Source organism: Neolamprologus multifasciatus, chromosome 19 (assembly GCF_963576455.1).
Source record: "Neolamprologus multifasciatus chromosome 19, fNeoMul1.2, whole genome shotgun sequence".
Lineage (NCBI taxonomy): Eukaryota > Metazoa > Chordata > Actinopteri > Cichliformes > Cichlidae > Neolamprologus > Neolamprologus multifasciatus.
Window position 1 is genome coordinate 12,727,646 of NC_140457.1, and position 13,092 is coordinate 12,740,737.

At 40.9% G+C, this 13,092-nt stretch overlaps 1 protein-coding gene across 1 annotated transcript; it reads right to left on the bottom strand.

Moving 5' to 3' along the window:
* Positions 1-112: 112 nt before the first annotated feature.
* On the bottom strand, positions 113-13,086 carry LOC146496135 (microtubule-associated protein 1S-like). Its single transcript, XM_085142897.1, has 10 exons — positions 12,857-13,086; positions 11,512-11,607; positions 10,155-10,237; positions 8,584-8,721; positions 7,343-7,853; positions 7,153-7,239; positions 4,390-6,881; positions 3,716-3,857; positions 3,372-3,589; positions 113-3,174 (listed from the first exon to the last, which is right to left on the bottom strand). Exons 1-10 carry the CDS (start codon positions 13,017-13,019, stop codon positions 3,019-3,021), a joined length of 4,086 nt encoding a protein of 1,361 aa, XP_084999023.1. The 5' UTR covers positions 13,020-13,086; the 3' UTR covers positions 113-3,018.
* Positions 13,087-13,092: the final 6 nt, after the last annotated feature.

Here is a 13,092-nt window from a genome sequence, read left to right on the forward strand (position 1 = left end):
TCAGTCTAAAAGCTATGAAAGCGTCTTTGATAATACACCGAAAGAAATACAGTTATGAGGACTATACAGTATAATAAGCCTTATGAATAAATTATTCAATTAGTATGTATTTGTTCCTTTATTCATGTGTATTTTAGTCATTTTCAGAGGGTTATTTTTTTTTTAAGTATAATCAAATTCAGATGCATACACATACATACAGTATTGTGCAAAAGTCTTGAGTTACTCCTCTTTACACTTTGTCTTCAAGGAACCACACCTTGTTGATTTTTTTAAACCGGTCTTTGGCAATAGTTTTCCAGGCAAAAGACTTTTAGACCTTTTCCTTTGGACTTTGGCTGCTTTTCCTCTAAAAAACAACCTTGTAGGTTTACCCCTTCCCCAATAACAACCTCAGTCGTGATTCCCTGTCCTGTTTTGTTCCTGAAAGACAAATCAGTGAAAACCAATTTCTTTTTTAAACTCACTGACTTTTATGGTAACATATAGCAAAATGAGCAGAAATAAGAAACAGACTACGAAAAGTGACCACACCGTACATTTACTGACTTAATCCAGGGGTTGTTACTATACAATAAGATGCTTTGGTTGATCTTGTGTTTTGTAGTATAATTACAATTCTTTGTCTCTTTTAATCAAAATTTTATAATCCTAAGTATGTAACACCATCCAAAGCATTTCCAGAAATATAAAATTAATTAAAATGTAGCTACAATAAGTAAAAATGGGTAATTTGTTCTATTGTGTTGTAAGATTATGATAATTGGATTCAACATCCACAGGGCAACTGTCAGGAGACCTTTGAATGGTGATGCACATTCTTTATTCATACATTGCTCACTGCCCTACAACCCACACATTTGACATTGTTATTGTATGTTCTTACAGACAATTACAAAGTGACACTTTCCCATTGCTCACAACACCTTGCTCTGCCCAGTCTCCCACAGTGCTTTGCTCTCTTTCTTCATGAATATCATGAATGAACAACAACATACACTACATATTTTATACATGCAGGACACATACACATAGTTACAATTCACTTGGAGGTTCAAGAGTCAATCATTTAAAACCTCAAACTGGCGCCATTTTGCAGAAAAAAGGCAGTCATGAGTTGTTATAAATTAGCATTGGACATCATTGTAACATTACTGGGATGAGTGATGAGAAATAAATCATTTTTTCTCAAGTATAATAAGAACTTATGACTAGCTTTTATAGCGTCTTTAAACAATTGAAAAAAAAACCCTTGGATTTAAAAAGCAAAATGGGTCGTTGTGTCTTTGTGATCATTTGCTTTGGTATTAATCAAACTCTGCATTCCACATGCACATTCATGTGACAGGAACAGAGAGCACTGATGATTTCTTACACATCCCTCCATGGATTCGTGGATATCTAGTCTGGGCTCAAGTAAAAGAAGGACCTGTCACTGTGACTACACCAGTTTTTATGATGTGCAGACGCAATAAAAAATCAACACAAGACTGCACTGACGGTACTTTGGACACATTTCCTTGTACTTTGCACTTCCCTTGCAATTTCTTTGGCCTTTTGTAACGTCTGTGCAATTGATTTAATTAGTTTAGAATCTTTTTTTTTTTTCAAGAACAATTTCCTTGAGGGTAGAGCTGCATTTACCTTCAAAAGTGATAAATTGCGCATTTACGTGTAGCCAGATTGGATTTAATGTCTCAGTTATAATAATTATAATCTAGATATGCATTGAATATGTTCTTTATTTTCCCTTTGTTTTGTTTTGGCTTTTTTAAAACTATTTTCAAAATGAACAAGAAATAAAAATTTTAAATGAAAAAAATTATGTCACTATATTAAACAAAGTGCCCTGTGTACTGTAGTCTACGTTATTAAAACTGTTCAGTATTAGGGTGGAGTGGGGGGGGGGGGGGGGGGGGGGGAGGTGCTTTCCACCTTTGGGATGTCTTCACTGTTTAAATACAATCTGATTGTTAAGTAATTCTTATTAACAATCTGGCAAGCCTCTCTACAACAGACCGTGTGATCATATCCACAATCCAAATACATATTAACAAGTCTGAGCCTCACACGCTTATGATCATAAGCATTTTTAACTGATTACAATTGCAGGACTAATATTAATAAAATGATTGCTGTAATGCTGTTAAATTTAATCTGGTACTCTAATCCCTTCTGGCAGATTTGCACACTCATTTTCAGTAATCTCAGAGTCAGTAATTGTCATTTTCAGTATTTCTGAGAGTCTGTTTGCTCAGCACAGTTGACACTGCCACCAATGTGGCGTAATACTTTTTAAAGCAGTTAAAACACAAGCGCAGCAAACATCACATGTACTTACAGTGCTCAGAACAAAATGCTTTACCACTCAATATGAATATTTGTTGTTGGACTCTCATTGAGAAATAAATGATCAAATAAGTCTAATTAAAAGAAAAATAAACAAATGCACGGCTTTCATAATTAATAGTTTGCACACTTTCACCAGTTGCATGTAATATGGATAAATGTTGTCAGAAAGCTGTTAATGCTAAAAGCAGCAAAACGGGCCCAGGTACACAGCACAAACTACGATCACGTTTCAGTGCAAGCCTACACAAAGTGCCATTAACCCCGTGTACATTATTTTCAGTAATCTATAGCATCAGCTTTCATGTAAATCTACATTTATGCAGGCTGACATGCTTCTCTTGCAGCCAGTATGACCTCCTCTCCTGTTTTGCATAGGGTCATGGGTCAGTGAAGTCATGCATTACCCCGGAGAGAAGAGATCTAAGGGCCCCTCGGTGCAACAACACCCTAAAGGAAGTGTTATACCAGGAGCAGTGAGGCAAAAGCCTCATATCGTTATCTACTCAGTCGTGAACGTGCAGAAAGAGTTGCACTTTTTTCCATAATATTTGTTTCTAACTTCCTATTCTGTCACTCCATCAGTCCTCAAGCTCTCTACCTTAATGTCACAGTTTAATTTAGCCCAGGTCCACCTTCCATCCTCCAGGCTGCAGATCCTAGTTTGTCTCAGAACTCTATTTTGCAGGCGGGGAAAGTTTCATCCTGCATGGCAACGGTGCTGTTAGATCCCAGGACGGTGATTCCAAGTTCACGCTGTTTGTCCAAGGTCTGCTGGTACCACTCCTGCATCGACACTGATTCGAAGGTAGGGATCACTGTTACCTGGAGAAATACAAAAGGCCGCCTTTAGCCATTCAGTAATAGCTGATGATTTTAGCATTTGGAGGGATCTACAGAGTGTGGTTTGGGATTCAGTGACAGCCCAATTTTCATGAAAATGATCTCTGTGATTGCATTTTACATTTTCTCATTTTGGGGGAAAAACACTTACATAATAATCTACTGTATAATGTTTTTACCTGCATAGAGTCTGGCCATGATATCTTTCCATCCAGCAGAGCATCCAGGGTTTGCCTCATTAGTTCCTCCCGCTCCGGGCTGTCACCGCTGATGATGTAGCAAGAAGAGCGAACACACTTGAAGAAGTCCACACTCACTGTGGGAGAGGAGGCCCCAGAGGGGGTATAAGCCAGGTCCACATACACACTGACTTCCCCAGCAGAGGTAGCCTTAGAGCCTGTGGCCGAAAGGAGAGGAGAAATTACAGCCTAATAGCGCTGATACCGAGACACAACACTTAAATGTTGAAGTTGCCCTTAAATTACGCAGGGTAAGAGAAAAAATCCCACTTCACAGCTCATACCTGGACTGGACGAGGATTTTGCTGGTGCTGATCGAGTGCTGGTGGAGGGTGTACGAGCTAAAGAGACGCTTCCTTTTGTGACTCCACTTTGGATCCCTGTCCTGCTTTTCCCTGAGCCTGATTTTTGGGAGGCCTCAATGACCTGATCACAAAAAAGATCAAATGTAATACAAAGTTCAGTGGTAGATTTTGTTTAAATAGATTATGATTTAGACAATTTTATGGAAAGTAATGATTAGGTTTTTTAGGTTACACTTTACAAATAAAAATAACATGAGTCAAAAGGTCCACTTTGATGGGTTTTATGAAGTAACGGAAAACATTTTGTATCATATCAAAATGTCAGATATGTTGAAGCAGCCGTTCATATAATGATAATTTTTACTCTTCTAAAATAAAGACACAGGCTTTAACCTATGGCCAAAACCAATGAGTTACGCTGATAGTATAATTAATCTTTCATATATTTTCATAAATCACATATTTTGCCTTCAATCTAGCAGACGAGACAAATTCAGTAATGGCTCTGACCTCTTTCATTAAGTGTGTGACAACATAACAAAAAAATTCAACCTGTCTTCAGCTTAGAAATACCACAATCCACCTGAAGCCACAATAAAACTCATACGTGGTCTTAACACAGGCATGTGTTTCTGCTCACGAGACAAACTCACCCCTGCAATTTTTTTTCCTCGCATGCCCGTGGCTTTTGCTCTCTTGCCATGAACATCTGAGTCAAACTGGGGAACTGGCATGGAGGTGTCAGGATGTGGAGGCAGAGGTGGACTGTCCCTGAGAGGTGCTGGAAGAGGGTCTGGCGGCAGAGCCTGATGGGTTAGGATGTTTTGTGGAGAATTAGAAGGCTCGCTACATGACTCATCCTCATCCGAGTCCAGAGCTCCATCAGCAGTGGTGGACGGGCAGTCCTCAGTGCAGACAGGGGCGTTTGAGTCACTGGGTGACGTGTCCTTGGTGTTGTTATTGTTGTTGCCGTGATGATGCGGAGTAAAGGCTCCTCTGGAGGCCTCGCTGGTGCCTGAGCCGGAGTCAGGCTGTTTAAAATGTTTAAACTCACAGGGAGAAACCAAACACAAGTCTACATCATGACCTGAAGCCTCGAAATGAAGTGTGCTGGGAGCCAAAGGTCGTGCTGCCTCTGAACTCTGACCTAAAGCTTTGAGAGGCTTCTTCATTTGTAAAGACATTCCTGCATAGTGGCTGCCATTGGAGTGAGAGTGATAAACGCTGTCATCGCCCTCTCTCTGGCTCCCAGTGGTTGGTCCCTGCTCAAAGGACATGGACAATGATTCATCTACCTCTGTGGACTGAGGTGAGCTCACCTCTGCTGGCATGGAGTGTGTAGTGGTGGTGGCAACAGAGGGAGACGGGTCTGAAGAAACTTCCTTAAGTGTCCCCAAAGGAAGAAAACTTAAATGCTTCTCTCTGGGATGTGTGGGGTTCTCTGGAGTGCTTTTAGGATGGCATAGCTGCCCCTCACTTTGCCTGGATGACCCATTTGGCTGGTTAACATCAGCAGAATCTAGGCTACCCTGGGCTTGTAGCCGGCTAAGAGCAGACCTGTTGCACCAAACATCGTCTGGGGACAAACAGTAAGGAGTGTGGCCTGCGCTGTTGGGCCGTGAGTCGGGAGACGCTGGTTCTACGGTCTCCTCATCGGGGCTGACAGGAGCCTGGTTCTCTGGAGAGGATCGCGAGGGTGGACTATATTTCAAAGCCCCATCAAGAAGCGTGTACTCAGTTGGAGTTAAGTCTAACTGGACTGTACGCTCATTCTTTGGTGCCTTGTTCAAAGGAGATGGAAATCCTACAACCTTTGCAGGTTTTGTAGAATTTCCAGGCTGGTCTACAAGGTTTTTCTGCAAGTCTGTATCAGCTCTCTCACCAGTTCCAGGCATATGTTGCACTCCATTATCACCACTCCCTCCACTACCTGCTTCTTCTTCTACTGATCTGTCAGCTGTTTCATTACAAGTGTCTTCTTGGCTCAGGCCTCCTAGGCTCTTTTCATTTTCTGGATCACTGCTTTTCTGCTTATCTACCGTTTCCACCTGTGCCTCTTCTCGTTCGATTTCCTCCCTCAGCTTAAGAAAATCAGCTGTCATATCTTCAGGGGTAGACATTTTGGAGCCACAGGGATTTTCCTCGGGGTCCATTTTTTTATTTTCCTGCTCAGTAACAGTGCACTCTGGATCAAGGATTTCTGGCACAGCTCCAGTGTCAGATTTGGCTGAGTCATTATTTGGCAGTGCACTGTTGACATGCAGCTTCTTGCTATCATTTGCTTCCTTTCCTGGTAGCTTTTTTGCTTTCTTCTCTCCTATTTTAGAGTCATTCTTTGCTTCTTTTTTGAGCTTCATTTTATTTTCGTTCTTTAATTTGGAGGGAACACCATCCTTCTTGCTCTGACTGTTCTTTCTAGCTATGCTCCCTTCTTTGTTGTCTACCTTCTCCTCTTTTTTCCCATCCTTTCCTCCTCCTTTTTTGGAAGTATTCTTCTCTGCTGCTTTATCCTTTATGCCTGTCTCTTTTATTTTGGTTTTATCAGTATCCATCATGGCAGTTCCATTTAATGCTTTTCCTTTTTCCTTTAAAGATACATCCTTACCATCTCCACGCTCTTTCCTTTGTTTGTGTGTTCCCTCCTTTCCTTGTGACTTGACACTGTCCTGGCTCTCTGTCCTCTTGGTCTTTTTCTCTTCTCCTAGTTTCTCTAAGTCTCCCATTGTCACTGTGGGTTTCTGGAGAAAGGCCAGCCCCTTTAGCTTTTCCAGCCCCTGCAGTAGCTTTGCCTGTGGGGTAATGCCAGGGAAAAGCACCCTGACCACCTTCTCTTGAGGACACGCTGGATACCACACAAGCAGAGCACACACAGAGGTGAGGGCGGTGAGAGGGAGAGTTTGGGATTTAGATGCTGATGATACTCCATCAGGCCAATTTTGCATGAATGTCTGGTATTCCTGGTTGTTTTTGCCTGGGTTTAGTATGTATAAATCCAGCTGTCCCACTCCCATCTTTTGGAAAAGGGTTAAGGGCTCAAAGGGGACTCCTTGCGGTCGAAACATTGGTTGCGGTCTGATGTCTAACTTCTTTAACAGCTGTAGGGTAAGAGCAGCCTGCTGGGTGCTCTTCAGTACATTGTCCACACCTGACAGGAGAATAATGATAACTTATATAACCAATCAGTCATATCATTGTTTTTAGCAGTTAAAATTGTCATGAGATAACATGCACAAGTAGATGTTGTTGGTGCTTGAACATTACACTGATTGCTTAGTGCAAAACAAAACAGAAAGTAAATAAATGAACAAATGATATTAATATAAATGCATTTATCATAAAAATGATTGATAGCTGATATTAACAGTTTGGTTATTTTTTCACTTTTTACTCTATTGTTGTTTTGTTGCAGCACTCACAGGGCTGTTGTTCCACCTGCAACCTGCTGGGGGCATTAAAGAACACAACCCCAAGCTCTGGAGAGATGAGCCTCTTACATGAGTCCTCTGTGGAGCAGTATAAAGAAAGAAAGAGAGCCACAATGTGTTATTTCAGAAAATTAAACAAATAAAGAGAGCATAATTTTCTCATTATCCCCTGTTATGCTACCTATGACGTCAGTTCTCAGCTCCTGCTCAGCCACCTTCCTCTCCAGGAAGGAGACGACACCAGGGAGGTTCTCTGTCCCGACATGCGTCAACAAAACAGCATCAACTCTGTCGAGGTGGCGGACCAGCTTCCAGAAGCAGGCCTGAGAGTCCGAGCCTCCGTCCACCAGCACCGTAAACCCGTTAACGGCAAAGAAGGCACAATCACCACGGCCAGCAGGGAATACGTAACAGCAGGGGCGGGACAGCTTGAGGAAACCCACAGTGGTAGGAGGCGGCAGCAGGTCAAAGGGGGAAGAAGGACAAATGGTGCAAGAGATGAGTGACGTGAATTTCCCCAGAGCCTCCATCGCAGGCAGCACCTCTGGAGGATTGATGCAGAGAGTGAAAGGACCTTGCAGGGGCTGGTTTTCCACAAGAGTCTTTCTCCACTGGCCAATGTTGGGACAGCTGAGGGTCAGATGGATCCTGCTAGGTGGAAGTAAGGAGGCAGAGCTCTCCTGGTCAAAAAACTGAAGAGAGACAATTTCCCAGCATTATATATACAATTTTTAATTTTATCCTTCACAATTTACAATAAAGTCACTCAAAGCTATATCTTAGTCATGTCAGTGGATAGCTCCTCACATTTATTAAACAGGCAAATTTATGGGATGGTCATTTTAAATGCTGATCATATTATGTGATTATGATTTTTATAAAAAATGAGAGGATACTAAATATTGTTTGGGATCTTTATAAACTCTCAATATCAGGATCATCCTCAATAATACATTACAGCCCTGTTTTTAAAGCATCATTTGGATGTTAGATCAAACTTCACTATTGTGAGAACTTGATGTTTACCCTTCACTGCAAATTTTAAGAGTTTTGCACTATTTATTAAAAGATCATTTTTCAAGACCACAGTCCAGGAACTCTTAACAATTTTCTGACCCTGAAACTGAAAGAGTGATCAGTAATATGAGAAGATAATCATTAGTCACTGCTCTGAATTAAGCCTGGATTTGTAGGTGGTAATAAGGGTTTACTTTAAAACTGTACTATTGTTACATGTATAATTTTAAAACCTCTGTTGTCATTTCAAAGAGTGTGCTTGAAAACACGATGCTTGTTCTTAAGCGTGTACCCTCAACATATTCTAATATTGTCTGTATGCAGTGTTCCGGTCATTTGGGCTTCAAGGTGTGGCAAGTTTGTGCATTCAGAATTATAATTGCAATTTTGTGGTTAGGTGTATACCTGTTCTGTTAAGATTTGTTTCAGTTGGTATGGTGAAAACAGTCCTCTGTTAAAAAGCACGTCTCCGCTTTCCTCCTCACTCAGGCCAGCCAAGATCAGCAGCTTATGAGCCGATTCTCTGGACAGGAACGCAAACACCTGACCAGGGAACAGAGATGGAAAAAATCAGGCCTAATCGAAAGTCAATAGAAAAGCAGTGAAGATAAATGTAAAAATATAGATGGAGAAAAATCAAGGAATAGTAAACAGTACTGTGAAAATGCATGAAATACTCTTAGGCAGGCTTTCTTGTAATTTCTTTAAGAAATGTTCTATTCTATTGCTATTGCTCAAGACTACTTTTTTTTTTTTAAACTATAAGACAGTTTGGTTCCTTAGAAGCAAATTATAAAGAAATAAAGGGTCTCTCAAGACATTTGCACAGCTCTGTACATCAAATGTCACAGATGTCACACCCTTGTTTAGCTGTTTTGTGATTACATTTCAGGATTACACCATAACAAAGTAAATGAGTAGCTACAGGCCTCATTTTTACCATGCAAAAAAATGTGTATATTGAGTATAGACCAATCAGCCACCACATTTAAAACGCTGATAGTGTTTATGACTGATCATCTAATTGCAGCGCAATGTTGTGAATTGAAATCTTGGATTTGAATTTGTTGCCACTGTGAATTCTTTGTACTTTTTTAACTTTATGCACAATCTACTACATGGTTATTTTTATTTTTGGAGTCTTGCGTTTAGGTCACAATCGTGCAAAAACATAACAAAGGTAACATGTCTGTGCCCTGATATGACAGAGCTGTTATATTAGGTTAGATTAGGTTCCTCTGAAGACACATGCATAACTGCACACTGGTGCAGTTATGACTTTGGTCAGTTTGAAATTTAGAGCAAAAAGTAAATGCACCACAAAAAATATTCAACAGATTTTCAAAAATGCAGTATATTATCATAATAGCCAGGTATTTCTCAATATGATGGAGATGCAAACTTTTGTGCATGGAAGAAAATGTAATTGATTGAGCCCCAACATCCCCTCTCTGGTCTGTGTTAGGCCAGAAATAGTCAATAACAGCCACGGCCAGACAGCCGGGGAAATGTTCCAAAACCAGTGAATTGCCACATGGCCCTTTTATCTATCTGACTGGTGTGTGAACGTGTTGGACTGTCTGTGCTTCCATATGACAAATTGTGTGCTAATTGGGTTCTGGCAGTGATGATTTGAGTTAATTGTGTTTTAGAGCATGCCGGTGCTTTTGATATGAACACGAGGTGACATACGAGGTTAGAGTTTTTCACAGAAAGCTCAACAAATCTGGATCCCACGTGAAAACAGGGGAATAGTGTTTATAGTTTGGGGGAAGAGGGTGCGTGTTTTTGTATATTGCACCTTGCTTTGAGATGTTGCATATTATACATATTATACTACATACAGTAGCCCAGTTATAGTAAAACAACAATTCATACATTTGGGAAATTATTATATTCAACTTATTTCTGAATAACTGAATCATTTTAACACAGCATCATTTTGTCAGCTGCCACCCAAGGATTTATCCCCTCACCTCTGAATGAACCTGTTCCTGAGATGGACTGATCACCACCTGAGTGTCCAACACTCTGGTACAGTGACGTAGACACTTATGCCCTGAAGAGGCAGAGAGAAAAATAAGAAGAGATATAAAGAGAAGGACAAACAGACAGCCACAGGGATGCAAACAAGAGGGAGATAAGCCGACAGGTCCGAGCATTGAGTGACAGACTGGAAGCAAATAGGAGAAGAGAAAGTGAACTGGGCTAATCGGACGGGTGATTGACTCACTGGGTGAAAAAGAGGAAGGAAGAAAAGTGGAACAGCTGAGTCAGAAGGATTGTCTGAGGAAGAGATGCCAAGTTTCCTCAATCTGAGAAGGACATCCAGTCTGAGAGGCTGGACTGGGTGAACAGCTAAGAATACAGAGGCATACTCAGCCGACTGGAATTTCATGACCCAAATATGAACAAATGTTTCTCAGTCTTTTTACACAAAGGGAAACAGAAAGGGCTATTTTCCCTACATGACATTTTGCATAATTCAACCAAACATTTAAAATTCTGGGAGAATATGTCTTTTCCTTTCTTTGACAATAATTAGACATATATCTCTGTTTCTATACACTAAAAAATGAAACTACAAACACCATCTGGCTAACTTAGCTTAGCATAAAGACTGGAAATGGGAAAATGACTAATATTTCTGTAACACATGTAAAAATTAGAAAATAGCGTCACATATGTGCCATAGCATGTGAAGGCTGGGAGCAGTGACTTCCTGGTGTCTCCACTGGTGGTTAATGTAAAACCTCAACATGCTGATTCACCACTCTGGTAAATGTGAGGGCTCAGGAGGCAGGATTGTTAGTATTATTAGTATTATAGCAAGATACATAGTTTTGCCACTGAATGCAAGTGAGTGCTATTGATTGTTGCCTAACTTTTGGACAAGAAATTGAATAAATGCATGCCTCACACTATTCATTTCTGTAGTAGATCTTATTATGGAAGCTATACTACAGTGCAGGCAACCTCTCTGGATAGACAAATGTCTGCTCTTGACCATTTTCATCACTTCACTTTACACAGATCAGCTGTGACACAACTGTTTAATTCTTTTTGTCTGTCTTTTTTCCTGTGCTCAGCTGTCCTTAATTGCCAACCATACAGAGAGAACAAGAGGTGGCAAAACTTGGCTGCAGGTTTCTATTGTTTTCTGTGTCGTGGGCCCGCCCATGCTCAACAATCGCCCTGTCTGACTGCTTGTCCACTTTCCTTCCTTCCTTCCTTAGTGACCCCAGATTGGCTGAGCTGAAATATTGCCATGGCAATGGGAGTTTCCCCAGTAGGGCCAAAGAGTTTGGTTAAGAAACATGACTTAAATCTTACCTGCACCCTTGAAAGACGCCGTGTGATGGGAGAGGAATTCTTGGAGGTAGAGGGTCAGGTTACAGGATTTTAAGTCCACATCCCATGACCGAATACCTGACAGCAAGAAAGTTAGAGGCTATACTGTCACATGGTGCAATGTGATAAAAGCCTACACATGTCCAAGTATTCGCAAAATATTAAAACTGGCTGTTATAATCGTAGCTATCCCATAGTATATTTTATTTCAATATTTAATGCATTCAACCAAATCTGCTCTCTCTTTTTAACATAGTACAACGAGTATCATTGTATCTTGCAATCTGTCGTATAAACACGATAAAGAGTCTGTTGCATTTCCTTTCAGCTAATTATACACATTAAAAACAGAATGTACCATCTTACATTTAAATGTATTTGCTGTTTTTAGCTGACAAGTGAGGAGAATTTGAGGTTTTTGTCTGAAACACGTGACAGTAAGCTGAATGTGGTTGGCTTTTAGACTGCTAAAGACACATGATGAAGACTGAAAAACTGGAGGACGCTATAGCAGACGATTTTCCCAATCTGTAGGACAAACAGTTGTTAAATTATTATTTTTTATGATTTTTTATGAAGACATAATCTTTAGCTACAGATGTACATTCAAAAAACTGGGCTGTTTGTTCAGTTCATGAAAAGTTTATGACATTTTTGAAGTACATAACTTTCACCAGAGTGTAATGAAATGTTAATTGGCCCAGTTAGCTACAGTGCAGGAATATGAGTCTGTTTTTCTATCTGTGTCTGTCCTCGTGGTTTCTCTTCAATTTCCCTATCTATCCTGTTTTACATGAACTGTCTGCTACACATGCTGGCTTCCATAAAATGTCTACAGCAGCAAAACAGCAAAGCAATAAAGCATAGACTGTAATGGATCGTTATGAGTACGCACTGTCTGTTCTGCAGCATCCACAATTACAGCTGTGCATAAATGCACAAAGGTTAATGGGACATCGCTTACAAGTGGCTGTGTGTGGACTGAAAATCCCGGCGCAACATTTCTCTCAAAGCTTGTCCTTACATAACTAAAAACTAAAACTGAGGCGAAAGGCAAAGCAACCACTCCAGACAGCTTTTAATTATAATGTGTCCGGAGGGATGAGGGGGTGATGCTGATGGTGGAGTGTCGCCAGATGACGCATCCTCGGTCAGTACGGTGGGGGAAAAATTGCATAAAAAAACTGCAGTGTGCTCAGTATATCACCGCCAGTGATGATTTAGGCAAGAAGAACTTGCAGGAAGCTGATTTTTTTGTAATACAATTGTATAGGAAAAAGCAAAATGGCACACAGCAGCTATGGGACGCGGGCTGAAATAAACCTACCTCGCTCTATCTCCCTGCTGATGTGTTCCGTCTGCCTGAGGCGAGCGGTCCGTCCGATTATGATGAGCAGGGAGTATTTATGGAGGCAAAAGTCGAGGTTTGCAGTAGCAGCGCGCTTCGGCTCCTCCTGGACCTCCCTCTCCAGCACCCGGCTGGACGCCATGTTGGAAAATTGCGCTTCTATGTGATGTCATTGAAAAAGCCTGACAGCGCCTTTTATTACAGGGATGACAGCT